This window comes from Sceloporus undulatus, chromosome 1, assembly GCF_019175285.1.
Source record: "Sceloporus undulatus isolate JIND9_A2432 ecotype Alabama chromosome 1, SceUnd_v1.1, whole genome shotgun sequence".
NCBI classification, from domain to species: Eukaryota; Metazoa; Chordata; class Lepidosauria; order Squamata; family Phrynosomatidae; genus Sceloporus; species Sceloporus undulatus.
The window spans coordinates 312,105,144-312,117,490 of NC_056522.1; the positions used below are offsets into that span (position 1 = coordinate 312,105,144).

At 39.2% G+C, this 12,347-nt stretch overlaps 1 protein-coding gene across 6 annotated transcripts in view; it reads left to right on the top strand.

The window, feature by feature from the left end:
- Nucleotides 1-12,347, top strand: part of ZFYVE26 (zinc finger FYVE-type containing 26) — a 72,171-nt gene that overhangs the window by 35,525 nt on the left and 24,299 nt on the right. For all 6 annotated transcript variants that reach the window (XM_042448003.1, XM_042447996.1, XM_042448031.1 and 3 more), the window contains 5 exons: nt 3,383-3,487; nt 3,806-3,928; nt 7,353-7,529; nt 7,667-7,913; nt 8,944-9,042. In XM_042448003.1, the coding sequence (XP_042303937.1) occupies nt 3,383-3,487; nt 3,806-3,928; nt 7,353-7,529; nt 7,667-7,913; nt 8,944-9,042 (751 nt within the window). The remainder of the gene's footprint in view (nt 1-3,382; nt 3,488-3,805; nt 3,929-7,352; nt 7,530-7,666; nt 7,914-8,943; nt 9,043-12,347) is intronic.

Genomic DNA, 12,347 nt, shown 5'->3' on the forward strand with positions numbered 1-12,347 from the left:
GGGAGAGGTTTAAGAGAGTAGAAAAGAGTTGAAAGGAGGCGAAGGAAACTGAGTTGGGAGAAGGATGTGGAATGGGAGAGCAAGTGTATTAGAGATTGTAAAGAGGAAACTTTGAAATGCCTGTAGCTGTAATATTTATGTAACCATACCACTTTGGAACTATTCTATCTAAGTTACATTCTTGCTAAGCGTTACTCAATAAAGTCAATATTTATTTGTTACAAAAGAAGTCTCTACCTGTGTGAACCATAAAGGCACATAAAAATATACTACCAAAGATATTAAATTTATAAGAGGAAAACACTTGGGAGCCTAGCTTTATTCATTTAGGGAAGTGTATAAAGAGTGGGTGCTGGGGAGGTATCATTGATGAGGAGCCTCCTAATAGAGAAAAGGTAAAAGGTAACCTCAAGGCATAGATAGAAGGACATGTGGCGTGCATCACAACGTTCCATTGAGATTGGAGCCATTTTGTAAGCATGTTCAGAATAATTTGCCTTTAGAAGCTTAAAAAGATTTGGACTGTACATCTCTAGTTATATCTGTTTTTGGTTTATGATGGCTTTGATTTGCTCCACTATTTGAGTCCAGAAGTTATGAATGTTCAAGCATTCTCTCCACATTGCAAATAGGTGCCTAATGAACAGCAACCTTGCCAACATGCTGGCACAACATTTAAAACTATTCTGACTCACCTGAGAGGGGTGAGATACCATTTATAGTTAACTTTAAGGACCTTTTCCCTACTAAGAGCAGATCTAGACCTAAAAGAAAAGGGAAGGCGGGATGCAAAACCACTCACTATCTGCAATTTTAATCCTGAAATCTTCTTCCCACCCCCTTTTAACACCAAGACCATCCCCATACTGTACCTGTCAACCTACTATACATTTCTGTTGCATGTCCTTTAATTGAGTTACAGATTTCTACACAAAGTGTTTCAAAAAGCAGCAGAGAACAAGATGAATCCTCCTTATGTATAAGATTTTTACTGAAGAACTTATTCCATTAGGAGCCAGTTGATACTGATCCCTTCAGTTTGCCTTTATTTCTAGGTCTGTCCTTTGAGGGTAAATATCTTATTCTAAATATGCTGCACATTGGTCTGCTTTGTCAGGAAAATAAATATTAGGGTGATAGAAAGGGGACTATAGGTGATGGCCAGGAAACCAATATAGCTGCTCATAGTTTCCAAAGATAAAGATAATTTATCAAGAAGGGATTTGAAATCCCATCCAGTATTTTTTCAGTATTAGTAGGTAATCCCTCATCAAAGGAAAAGTTTTTCTGGACTTCCATGTAAATGTATTTATTTGTAGAGTCATATCTGATGAATTGAATAAACTGATTCAGTTGAAAGACAGAATAATGTAATTCAGTATCTGGAACTGCCAGACCCCCTTTTGTTGAAGAACTGTGCCAAACTGTTTTAACAAATCTCAGGTTCTTTCCTTCAAATACAGTCTTGTTCATAATGGAACCATTATCTTGTTCTTGTATTCCAAAATGATATTGTACAGACTGCAGAGTTAAAGCAGTTTGACACCACTTAAACTGTCATGGCTCCATTGTGTGGAATCCTGAGATTTGTAGGCAAAGCCTTTGACTGCATAGATCATGAAAAGTTATGCCCTTAAAGATGATGGAGTGCCACTACATTTGATAGTCCTGATGAGAAATCTGTACTTAAAATGAGAGTCAACTGTTAGAACAAAATATGGAGAAACAATGGTTCCAAGTTGGCAAGGGGGTCAGGTGAGGCTGCATATTATTATCCTACATATGAAGATCAAGTTTAGATTCAGAAGAAGGAAGAGTAAAAATAATAGGATGGAACATCAACAATCTAAGATATGTGGATGACACCATGCTACTAGTGGAAAACATGGACTTGGAACTAAGGAAGATGAAGGAAGAAAATGCAGGCTTGTTGCTGAAGATACAGAAAACAAAAATAATGACCATGGAGCACCTACATGAATTCAACCTAGATAGTGAGACTGAAATACAATCTGTCCCTTTTTTACTTGGAGGATCTGTTCCAGACTCCCCCAGGTTAAAAAAAACAACGCCTATGCTCGATCCCCATTTAAATGAATGGGGCTCGTGCACTGGGCGGCATGCATGCACCACAGGCGCATGCACCATTTACCCCAATGGGATGCGCTGCCCCTTGTGCCCCACGTGCTCCTGTGTGGCTTTCAGCATATGCTGAAAGCAGTGTATAGTGTGCCTGCATATAACGCAGGCACACTGTAATTAAAAATTTCCCATACCTTGGATCAGACATTGCTCAGAAAGGAGACTGCAGTCAAGAAATAAGAAGACAATGAATGGAAAGGGCAGCAATGAAAGAAATAGATGTACAACTAAGCACTAAAGTTAGAATTGTCCAATCCATTGTGTTCCCTATCACCATGTACAGGTGAGAGCTGGGCAGTGAAGACAGTGGATAAAAAGAAAAGTAACTTTTGAGATGTGGTGCTGGAGAAGAGTGATGAGAATACCATGGACAGCAAAAAAAGACAGACAAATGGGTCCTTGAACAGAGGAATCTTGAACTTGCCCTGGACTAGGGTTGCCATAATTCTCTACTATAAACCGGGACAAAATGTAGGACAAAATTTAGCCCAAAATGCAGGACAATTGTAGGATAAAATTTAGCCCAAAATGTAGGACATTTAAGAAAAATGGAGGACTTTAAATGTCCTCCATTTTGAGCTAAATTTTATCCTACAATTGTCCTGCATTTTGGTCTAAATTTTGTCCTACATTTTGTCCTGGTTTATAGTAGAGAATTATGGCAACCCTGCCAAGTTAATTAATTTGAGGCTGTCATACTTTGGCCATGAGAAAGCATGAATAATTGAAAAAGACAACAATGCTAGTAAAGGTACAAGACAACAGAAAGAGAGGAAGACTACACACCAGATGGATAGACACCAACAGGGAGGCCATGGGCCTGAATCTACAAGACCTACGCAGAGCAATAGAGGATGGGGAGGTTGAACATTTCTCATCCACAAGGTCGCCATGAATCAAGGTTGACTCAAGGGCAGCTAACAACAATTATGTATTCAGCCTGGTTTGCCAGAGAGCTCTGGTGCCTCACCAAACTAGAGGTCCCAGGATTCCATAAAATAGAGTCATGGCAGTTAAAGTGCTGTTAGATTGCTTTAATTCTGCAGAGTGGCTACACCCATTGATGATTCTACATAGAAAAAGAAGAAAACTCTTCCTGCTCTGTTGGAAGCAGCCCACTTGTAATTTAGAATAAATTCCTGGACTGGCTAGTTCAGTTGTCATCCTTGCTCCTATTAAGAAAAGAAAAAGAAGTATAATGTAAGTGATTATTCAGTTGCATTTACTTTTATTTAATCAGATTCTAAATCTACAAGACATCCCAGTGTGGCATGACTGGCAAGAGCTGAAAAAAACCTGTACTGAAGATCCCCTAGCCATTATAGGATTGATTCTAGAGGCAAAGGTAGGACATGAATTTCTGAGTCATTTGTTTGTTTGTTTCTCAGATGCATGTTCCAGTGTTTTGAGACTCCATCAGGTCTGCTGTCTCATTCCCCACAATGGCTTATCAGCTCCTTCTGAAGAGTCCACAGTTAGTGCTTTCCCTTTTGTCCATGCCATATTGTTGAACAAGAAACAGTTTATATTAACTCTGTTCTTTCCTTGTCCAATAGAGATACTTTCATCTACAGAACAAATGCATTAGTCTTGCAAAAAGCTTTTGTTGTTTGCAATATCTGAATGGCAGTAACACAAGGAAATATTGTTGTCTTTGTCCTAGGATTATGAATTATGTGAAGAATGGGGTGACTTGTATCCTATTCCAAGGGATCATCTGATCAGCCTTCACCAAGAGCATCTCCTTCATTTGTTAGAGATGGGAGATATGGAAAAGGCTTTGCAGGTAACTGTTTTCTACTTCTGATGCTGTCTGTGTCCAAAATTATTTTAAGATGCAAGATATTTGGGTTGCATCAGCAAACTCTGCATGTCTTCCTCTGAGTGTTACGAGGGTGTAGACAGGGCTTCTTCAACTATTAGCTGTAGTAGACTGACAGATTGTCATTGTCTTAGTGTCCATTGGCTACAGATGCTTCTTTGTTTCTGAAAACTTGCTGCAGACTGACAGGCTTGTGGACCAGCACATTCTTTTTTGGACCACCACTATGAATATCATTGGCTTAGACTTTAATTCATGGGATACTTTGTACATTAGCAAGTACATATCTGTACCACTTACCGATATACTAAGCAATTTACAAAGTGTAAGTTAATTGCCCCCAACATGCTGGATACTCATTTTAGCAACCTACAGAAGGATGCCAGGCTGAGTCGACCCAGAGCCCCTGGCTGGTATTGAACTCACAACCTTGTGTGTGAGTGCCTGCACTACAGGCATTTAACCACTGCACCACCAGGGCTTCTTAATTAGGGGGAAAGTGAGTTCCTTTGTTCACTGGATGTCTCTGTGATGATCTCCATAAATGGATGGTTGTATTGAACGCATAGAAAACAGGCTCTGGAGTCCTTGGTACCTATGACCTCTGGGCACACAAAGGTGTTGGACTTAGAATCATAGAATCATAGAGTTGGAAGAGACCACAAAGGCCATCCAGTCCAACCCCCTGCAATGCAGGAACTCTCAATCAAAGCATCCCCGACAGATGGCCATCGAGCCTCTATTTAAAAGACATCCAGGGAAGGAGACTCCACTACACTCTGAGGGAGTGTGTTCCACTGTCGAACAGCCCTTACTGTCAGGAAGTTCCTCATAATGTTGAGGTGGAATCTCTTTTCCTGTAGCTTGCATTCATTGTTCCGGGTCCTGTTCTCTGGAGCAGCAGAAAACAAGCTTGCTCCCTCCACAATATGACATCCCTTCAAATATTTAAACAGGGCTATCATATCACTCTTAACCTTCTCTTTTCCAGGCTAAACATCCCCAGCTCCCTAAGTCATTCCTCATAGGACATGGTTTCCAGGCCCTTCACCATTTTAGTTGCCCTCCTTTGGACATGCTCCAGTGTCTCAACATCCTTTTTGAATTGTGGTGCCCAGAATAAGACACAGTATTCCAGGTGGGGCCTGACCAAAGCAGAAAAGAGTGGCACTATTACATCTTTGGTTTATCTGTGTACTTTGTTCCACTTCTAAGCAAAGTGCACAAGATAAGCATAGTGTTGAATCACAATAATATAACATTCTTCTTAGCATTTATCTTTTCATTTTGAGTACTGAGGAGCTGTCTTACAGTGAGTTCAAGCTATTGGTCCATCAGTCCCAAAATTATACAGGCTGGCAGTGGCTCATCAGGGTTTCAGGCAGGAGTATTTTCTAGCCTTCCCTGGAGAGTCCTACTATTATATTCTGGTCTCCTGTCCAAGTACTAACCAAGCTTGGCTTTGCTGAGCTTCTTGCATCAGTCATGATTGGGTGTGTTCAGGATGATATCAAAGGAGGAGCATAGGAAGATAGGTATTATGCCTTGCATCAGGCCTGAACATTGGCCAATCTAACTCTTTATTGCTTGTGAAACTCGGCAGCAGCTGTCATGAGTTTCAGGTAGGCTTCTTTCCTAGGTTTAACATGTGTTCTGCCACTGAGTCATGCCCACTCTTCACCTCCAGTAAGATTTGAATACCTTTAGTAGCCGCTGAAGCATTTCAGCTTGCAGAACACTTTGTTAAGTTTTAAGCCTTTATATGGACAATACTAGATAACAGGCATGATTTGGTTATTATTATGTATTAATACAATGTGTGAAATATAAATGTATGATTGTGGAAATAATCAAGATATTTACATAAAAAAGTTTTAAACCTTCGTATATATTAAGACGTCTTAGGCTAGTCTCTATCATTAATAGCACACATACAATGACAATAATGATATAACTTGATAGAAATGCTGTTTCAGACTTTTTAATAGTATTATTAGCAGCATTTAAAAGTTAAATCTATTTCTATATCTGTCAAGATATTTTTGTTCACTTTTTGTTTTGGCTGCGTCAGATGAAAATGCTACTCCTACTAACTACCGGTAGTCTTTAAAGTCTCTGGGGTGCTTCTGTCATACATCATTGGGATGAAGTGACCTGTTTCAGGTGGCATGATGAAGTGGCTGGTTGTGGGGTAGGGGGAGGATGGATGAAGGCAAGTACTCTTGCCTTGAGTGAGGCAGTGTGATGTTATGGACTTTTGTGTCAAAAAAGTTGATGTGTCCATTAGGAAAGGTAAGGTAAATTGTGGTTATGTGTATAATGTATAGTATTTTTAGTACAGTGCGTGACCTGTTAGGAGGGGATGAGTGTGTGGAATGTTGGGAGTAACTAGTGATGGACTGAATGTTTGGATGGGATGTGTAGGACAGTGAGAGTGAGAGATAAGCATATTAGAGTTACTCAAGAGGAAAGTGAGGGATTTAGTTAGATTCAAGGAAGTTACCATATATACTCAACTATAAATTGACCTCATGTATGAGTCGAAGTCAGGTTTTGGGGTCAAAATTACAGATTTTGCCTGACCCGTAGATAGGTTGAGGGTAAAACTTGCAGGCTTCTTTAGTGTGTGTATGTGTGCGTATGGCAAGAGAGACTGTCATTCAAGCTTTTTGCTTCATCGTTTCAGCTTTCAGACGTGTGGGTGGGAGAGGAACTCTTAAACAAACAGCAATATTAATCAGTAACCCAGGACTTTTTCTACTTGGCTCCAGAGAGAAATAAACTCCTCTCTCCACTGCATGGGAAAATCTGAAAGAGCTGCTATTGCATTACCATAGTGACCCATAAATAGGTCGACCTGGGATTTTAGATATAAAATTTTGGGCATAAATTTGTAAACTTATACATGAGTGTATATGGTAACTATGTTCAGCTAGGATTATGATGAGATAGGGAAAGAGTTAATAGACTCAATTAGAATTTAGATGTATTAAAAAAGTAATATTTAACTGTGTATTGTACTTCTGTTTAATAAAATTATATTTGTATTAATATATCTGTGCTTCTGGGAACACAACAGTAGTGCTATTGGCTGAGTTCAGACATGTGGGGTTTGTGTTGGCAACAGGGGTTGAAGAGGTCCGTGTCTATAGAATAAAGAGTCTCACCCACAAATAACTAGCAAAACTAAAAGGTTCCCACAAGTAGTATTGGCAGCAGTGTGACAAGTGGAATTCCCCACATTTGGTGGTAGAGATGGAATCAGTTGCCATCCTCACAGGCAATAAGACTTTTCACTGTGGGTGGGTGGGGGGAGGAGAGGTAGCTTTAGATGACAAATTTTGGGGGGGAGGTGAATGAAGTATATGTGTGTTTACTTTCTTTGTAGCTCTTGCAGCGGATAAAGGATCCAGACATTCAACTTGTCATAAGTGAACAGTGTCTTGATAAACATCCCAGCTTGGCAGCTTCTCATTTCCTTGCAGATTATCTTACAACATACTTCTACAAGCACCTAACAGTTATGCGCCATAATGAAATTCAGGCCCTTTATGTGGGATCGAAGGTAAGCAAAAAGTCTTGCAGTTCCCAAGAATGTGTCACAAGACTACTATTCTCAGCTATATTATTTTAAAGTCTTTTTCTTTTCAAGTAATAGTAATTTTTAGTTTTAAAAAATGAATTTTCTGTTCACTTTCCAAGGTATTATTAACTCTTCCTGAGCCTTACCGTGCTAACTACTCCCACCTGTCCTGCAAACCGCTGCTCATGTTGGAACAGCTCTTGATGAACCTGAAAGTGGATTGGGCAGCTGTGGCTGTACAGACACTGCACCAGCTCTTGGTTGGACAAGAGATAGGTTTCACCATAGAAGATATTGATGCTTTGCTCTCCAAGTATGCTGGGAAGGCTCTCGATTTTCCTTTCTCACTAAAAGAGAAGAGATCAGGTAACTGCATTTTGGAAGTCTCCAGTCAGCAAAGGTGGTCATCTGCTCATTATCCAAATAGCACAAGAGATTGGAAATACAGTTGACTACCATCATTCACACAATCTTATGTGTTATGGGGTATTCAACTGCAACAAGTATGGGGCTAGTTTTTGCCTCCATGTGGCCCACAATTGCCCATTGTCCCTGTAACCTAAAATTGACTGGAAATCTGCTTCCAGTTGACACTTCCAGATGTTTTGGCCAGTTTCAGATTCTGTAAGGTTCAGGGGGTAGGTTGAGCTTACTTAATGCATCTCCAGATGACATTTGGGAGCATTTTATGGAGCTTTTTTGCTATTTTTAAAATGTGAAGTGAGGAAGTTGAGGCTTGCACAAAAACCAGTGTGGAGGAACTTAATGAAGTCACAGGCCATAGTTTCCCCATCCCAGATCATGAGACCATGGCTGGTAGCTCATGGCTTGACTTAGAAGCCCCTGTGTTTTGTTTTGTTTTTGTTCTCATTCTAACAAAGTAGTTTATCTTCACAACATAAAATGCTATTGCTACTATTACTAGCTGGGTAATGGTACTACTTTTATTAATAATCTCAAGTTCTACCACTTTTGTTAGCAGTAGTAATAGCAACTGTATTCAAAAAGACAGGTGCAATTAACCAAAAGCTTGTTTACCTTCAGTTTGGTTTAGTGAGTTCAGTTTTGGTGTATTTTTAAAAGGGAGAACATAGTAAAAAATTGTAGGAAAACCAGCATTAAAGTACGTATATTTAAAATTCTGAATATCAAGACTTCTTTCTACTACTTAGATACAAAACATGAACTTTACACTTAATGCACAGGGAGACAAGTTAACAAACTTTTTATGGTATGGCAAAACCTGTACAAAAGTTGGAGGTGTTTGCATTCCATGAACTAATCCAGTTTTGGACCAATGACTTTATAAACTATTGCAGGAGGATTACATGTATTTTTATTTATACAGAGAAAAATGGTTAACCGGTATTTTAACTGTTCCTTTTTCTTGTCTTAGACTCTATGATTCAGATTCCAGAGAGTCTGTACCGAGGATCTGAATCTGACACCTTGTCCAAATCAGAATCAACAGATCAATTTCCAACCAGTTTCCCTGGTGAGAGAAAAAAGTCTAATATCCAGGCTCTACTAGAATGTCTGGGATTTTATATCAGTCTTTCCGCTTGGTGTTATCTCTTCATGCAATGTTGAAAAATGCATTTTAGATAGTCTACTTACTTTTAGCATAAAAAGGAGAGGAGAGGGGGGGAAGGGAATGTGGCAGCACCTTTAAGACAAACTGGTTTTTATTTTTGCATGAGTGTTCAATGATACAAACCCACTTCTTCAGGCACCATATAAAGTGATATTCAGGCCTCAGGAAATAAAGCATATTTATAAAGTTGTGGGATTGGACTGGAATGTGGTAGGATCCAGAGAGATGCAAATCATGCTCTTTGCCCTAAATTTTCAAAGGGCTGGGTGAAATGATACAGTTCTTTTAGATCTTTTCAGTGAGCAGTTAGTGTTGATGTATGAAAACAAGACATTGCACAAAGAATGTGATTCGAGGCTTCTTTTGGCTAGGGTCAAAAAGATCAGCTGACCAGGAAATAAGTATCCAAATTGCTTTACTAAGAACATTTTAGATAAAGTGATTTATGATGCTTCTTGACTGTAGAAAGAATGCAATTTGACACCACTTTAAATGCTGTAGCTCCATCCTGTGGAGTGCTGAGTTTTGTAGTTCTACTAGGTCTTTAGTCTTCTCTACGCAAGAGTGCTGGTGCCTCACAAAACTACAAATCCTAGGATTCTATAGGATGGAGCCATGCCAGTTAAAGTGGTGTCAAACTGCATTATTTCTATAGTGTAGATACATCATTAGATTTATTGCTCAAGTACCCCTTTCTCTGTTCTTACTATATTTTGTGCTTTTCTTCTAATGCTGGATACTATTCAGGATTTTTAAAAATTTAGTTCCGAATCTTATAGTTAGTTCTAAACAGAGTAGATCTATTCAGTTGGTGGGGTTTATATAAGTAACAATGGACATGGTGGCTCAGTAGTTAAGATGCTGACTTTGATGATTGCAAGATCAGCAGGTTGGCAGTTTGAGGCCCAAGCACCGCGTGACAGAGTGAACTCCCATCACTACTCCCAGCTTCTGCAAACTTAGCAGTTTGAAAGCATGTAAAAGAACAGCTAGATAAATAGGTACCACTTCAGTGGGAAGGTAACAGTGTTCTATGCAGTCATGCTGTCCACACGATCACAGAGTTGTCTTTGTTGGGTTAGTAACAGATGAGCGCCACCCCCTACAGTTGGTCACAATGAGACAAACTTGTACCTTTACTTTATATAATTTTTACAATTGATTCAATGGGTCTGCTTTAGTAGCCTTTGCTTCAAGAATGACAAACAGCACTAAAGATAGCACACATCAAATTTTAAGAAAAAAATACATTGTATTTTAATATAACCTTTAGCAAAACAGACAGTCACACCAAATTGACAACGCTTAACTGATATGCTGTTTTAGTTAGTGTGCTTTAGTTATGCTAAGGAATCTTGCTATTCCCACCTTCATCCCAAATTCCTGGAATACACTAAAGAACTACTTCAGTATTAATCCACATAAGTGGAGAGTGAACCTGTGCTGTTCAGTCTCTCCTACTAAGGTCCCATAACGTATATATATTGTATGCCACTGGCAGGTTTTATTATTCTTATCGATTTTATCCCTTCTATGTACAGCGCTGTGCAAATGTACAGCACTTTATAAATAAAATATAATAATAAATAATAATAATGTTGGAAACCCTGACATTTAAACAGAGAGTATAAATATCTGGAGGGAGAAGGCTGTTTGCATGAGACTGTCTACATATACCCCCCCCCTCGAGTTTGCACTCCACACTGTGGAAACTGGGAGAAGGAGCAAGACTCACATTCATGATAGTGGGGCAAGGTTCTGTGGTATGGCACCAGTCTCCACTTCTGTGTGAATGTAACTGAGGGCCCAAACAGACAGGCCAAAATAAAGCTGCTTCAAGTCACTTTGGAGGTATGCTGTTTAATTGAGACATGCATCTTAAGAGGCCAGAAGCTGTGCCAAAGCTGTGCTCCAGTCCTTAGGACTTGAGCATGGCTTTGGTGCAGCTTCCAGCCTCTTAGGATGCATGCATCATTTAAACAGCATAGCTCCAAAGTGACTCGAAGCAGCTTTATTTTGGCCTCTCTGTTCAGGCCCTGAGTTTAATAACACCTGCTCTCAAGGAAAGCAAAGGCAAACCTCCTTTGAACAAATCTTGCCAAGAAAACCCCATAAAAGGTTCACTGTAGGGCTACCATAAGTAGGAAACAATTTGAAGGCATACAACAACAACACCAACAACCTTTAGAACCAGTGTGGCATAGTGGTTTGAGTATTAGACTACAACTCTGGAGACCAGGGTTCGATTCCCAGCTTGTCTATGAAACCCACTGGGTGAGCATGGGATCTCTCCAAGCTCACCCAGTGCATTGAGGAGGTCCCATGCTCTGAGACTCAGGGGAAGGCAATGGAAAACCTCTGAACAAATTTTGCAAAGAAAACCCAACAGCAGATTCAGGTTCACCTCAGGATTGCCATAAATCAGAAACAACTTGAAAGCACACAACAACAACAACATGTCTTCCACCTTCATTTGACCATATTGGTAGTACATTCCAGTGAACTCTTTATAAAATTGCGATCTCAACTATAGTTTGAAACCTTGTGCCAACTGTTTTTTGAAGTTTCTTAAGTCTTATGTTCAACAGATTCCAAAGAGTAGGTTGATGTGAAGATCCTATTCTCTAGAAAGTCTGAGCTTCTTAGAGAACATAGAATTGCACAGAGGCATGAAACTTCTAGAAATATTAAGGACATGGGAGGAAAAGGTTTCCAAATACAGTCATTTGAAAATTTTCACAAAAATGGAGAAAATGCAATATTAACACCCTTTACACATTGAAAATCAATTTGTTAATGTAGAGCTGTACTGCATTTTATGCATAACATGATTTGGTATAGCATTATTATATTTGTTACAGTACAGTTCATTCAGAAAATAATTACAGATTAAATTTTATCTGTTTAAATAGTATTTATTTATTATTTTTTACAAATGGAGCTATAATATCCTGGACTTTAAGGAACAGTGGAGCTTTAAGGAACATTTTTGGTTTTGGAAGTTTATGAAAATCAAGCAAAAACAACAACAAACCCAAACAAATAAAGAAACTAGCAAGAACAGATGAAACCATTAACATTAGTAAAATGAAATTACTTTGTCTGCTCAAATTCTGCATAGTGTCAAAGCAGACATAATGCACTCATTTTCACAATATGACTTGAGAAAATGGAAACCAAGACCAGGAACTGCAATGATCCGATAC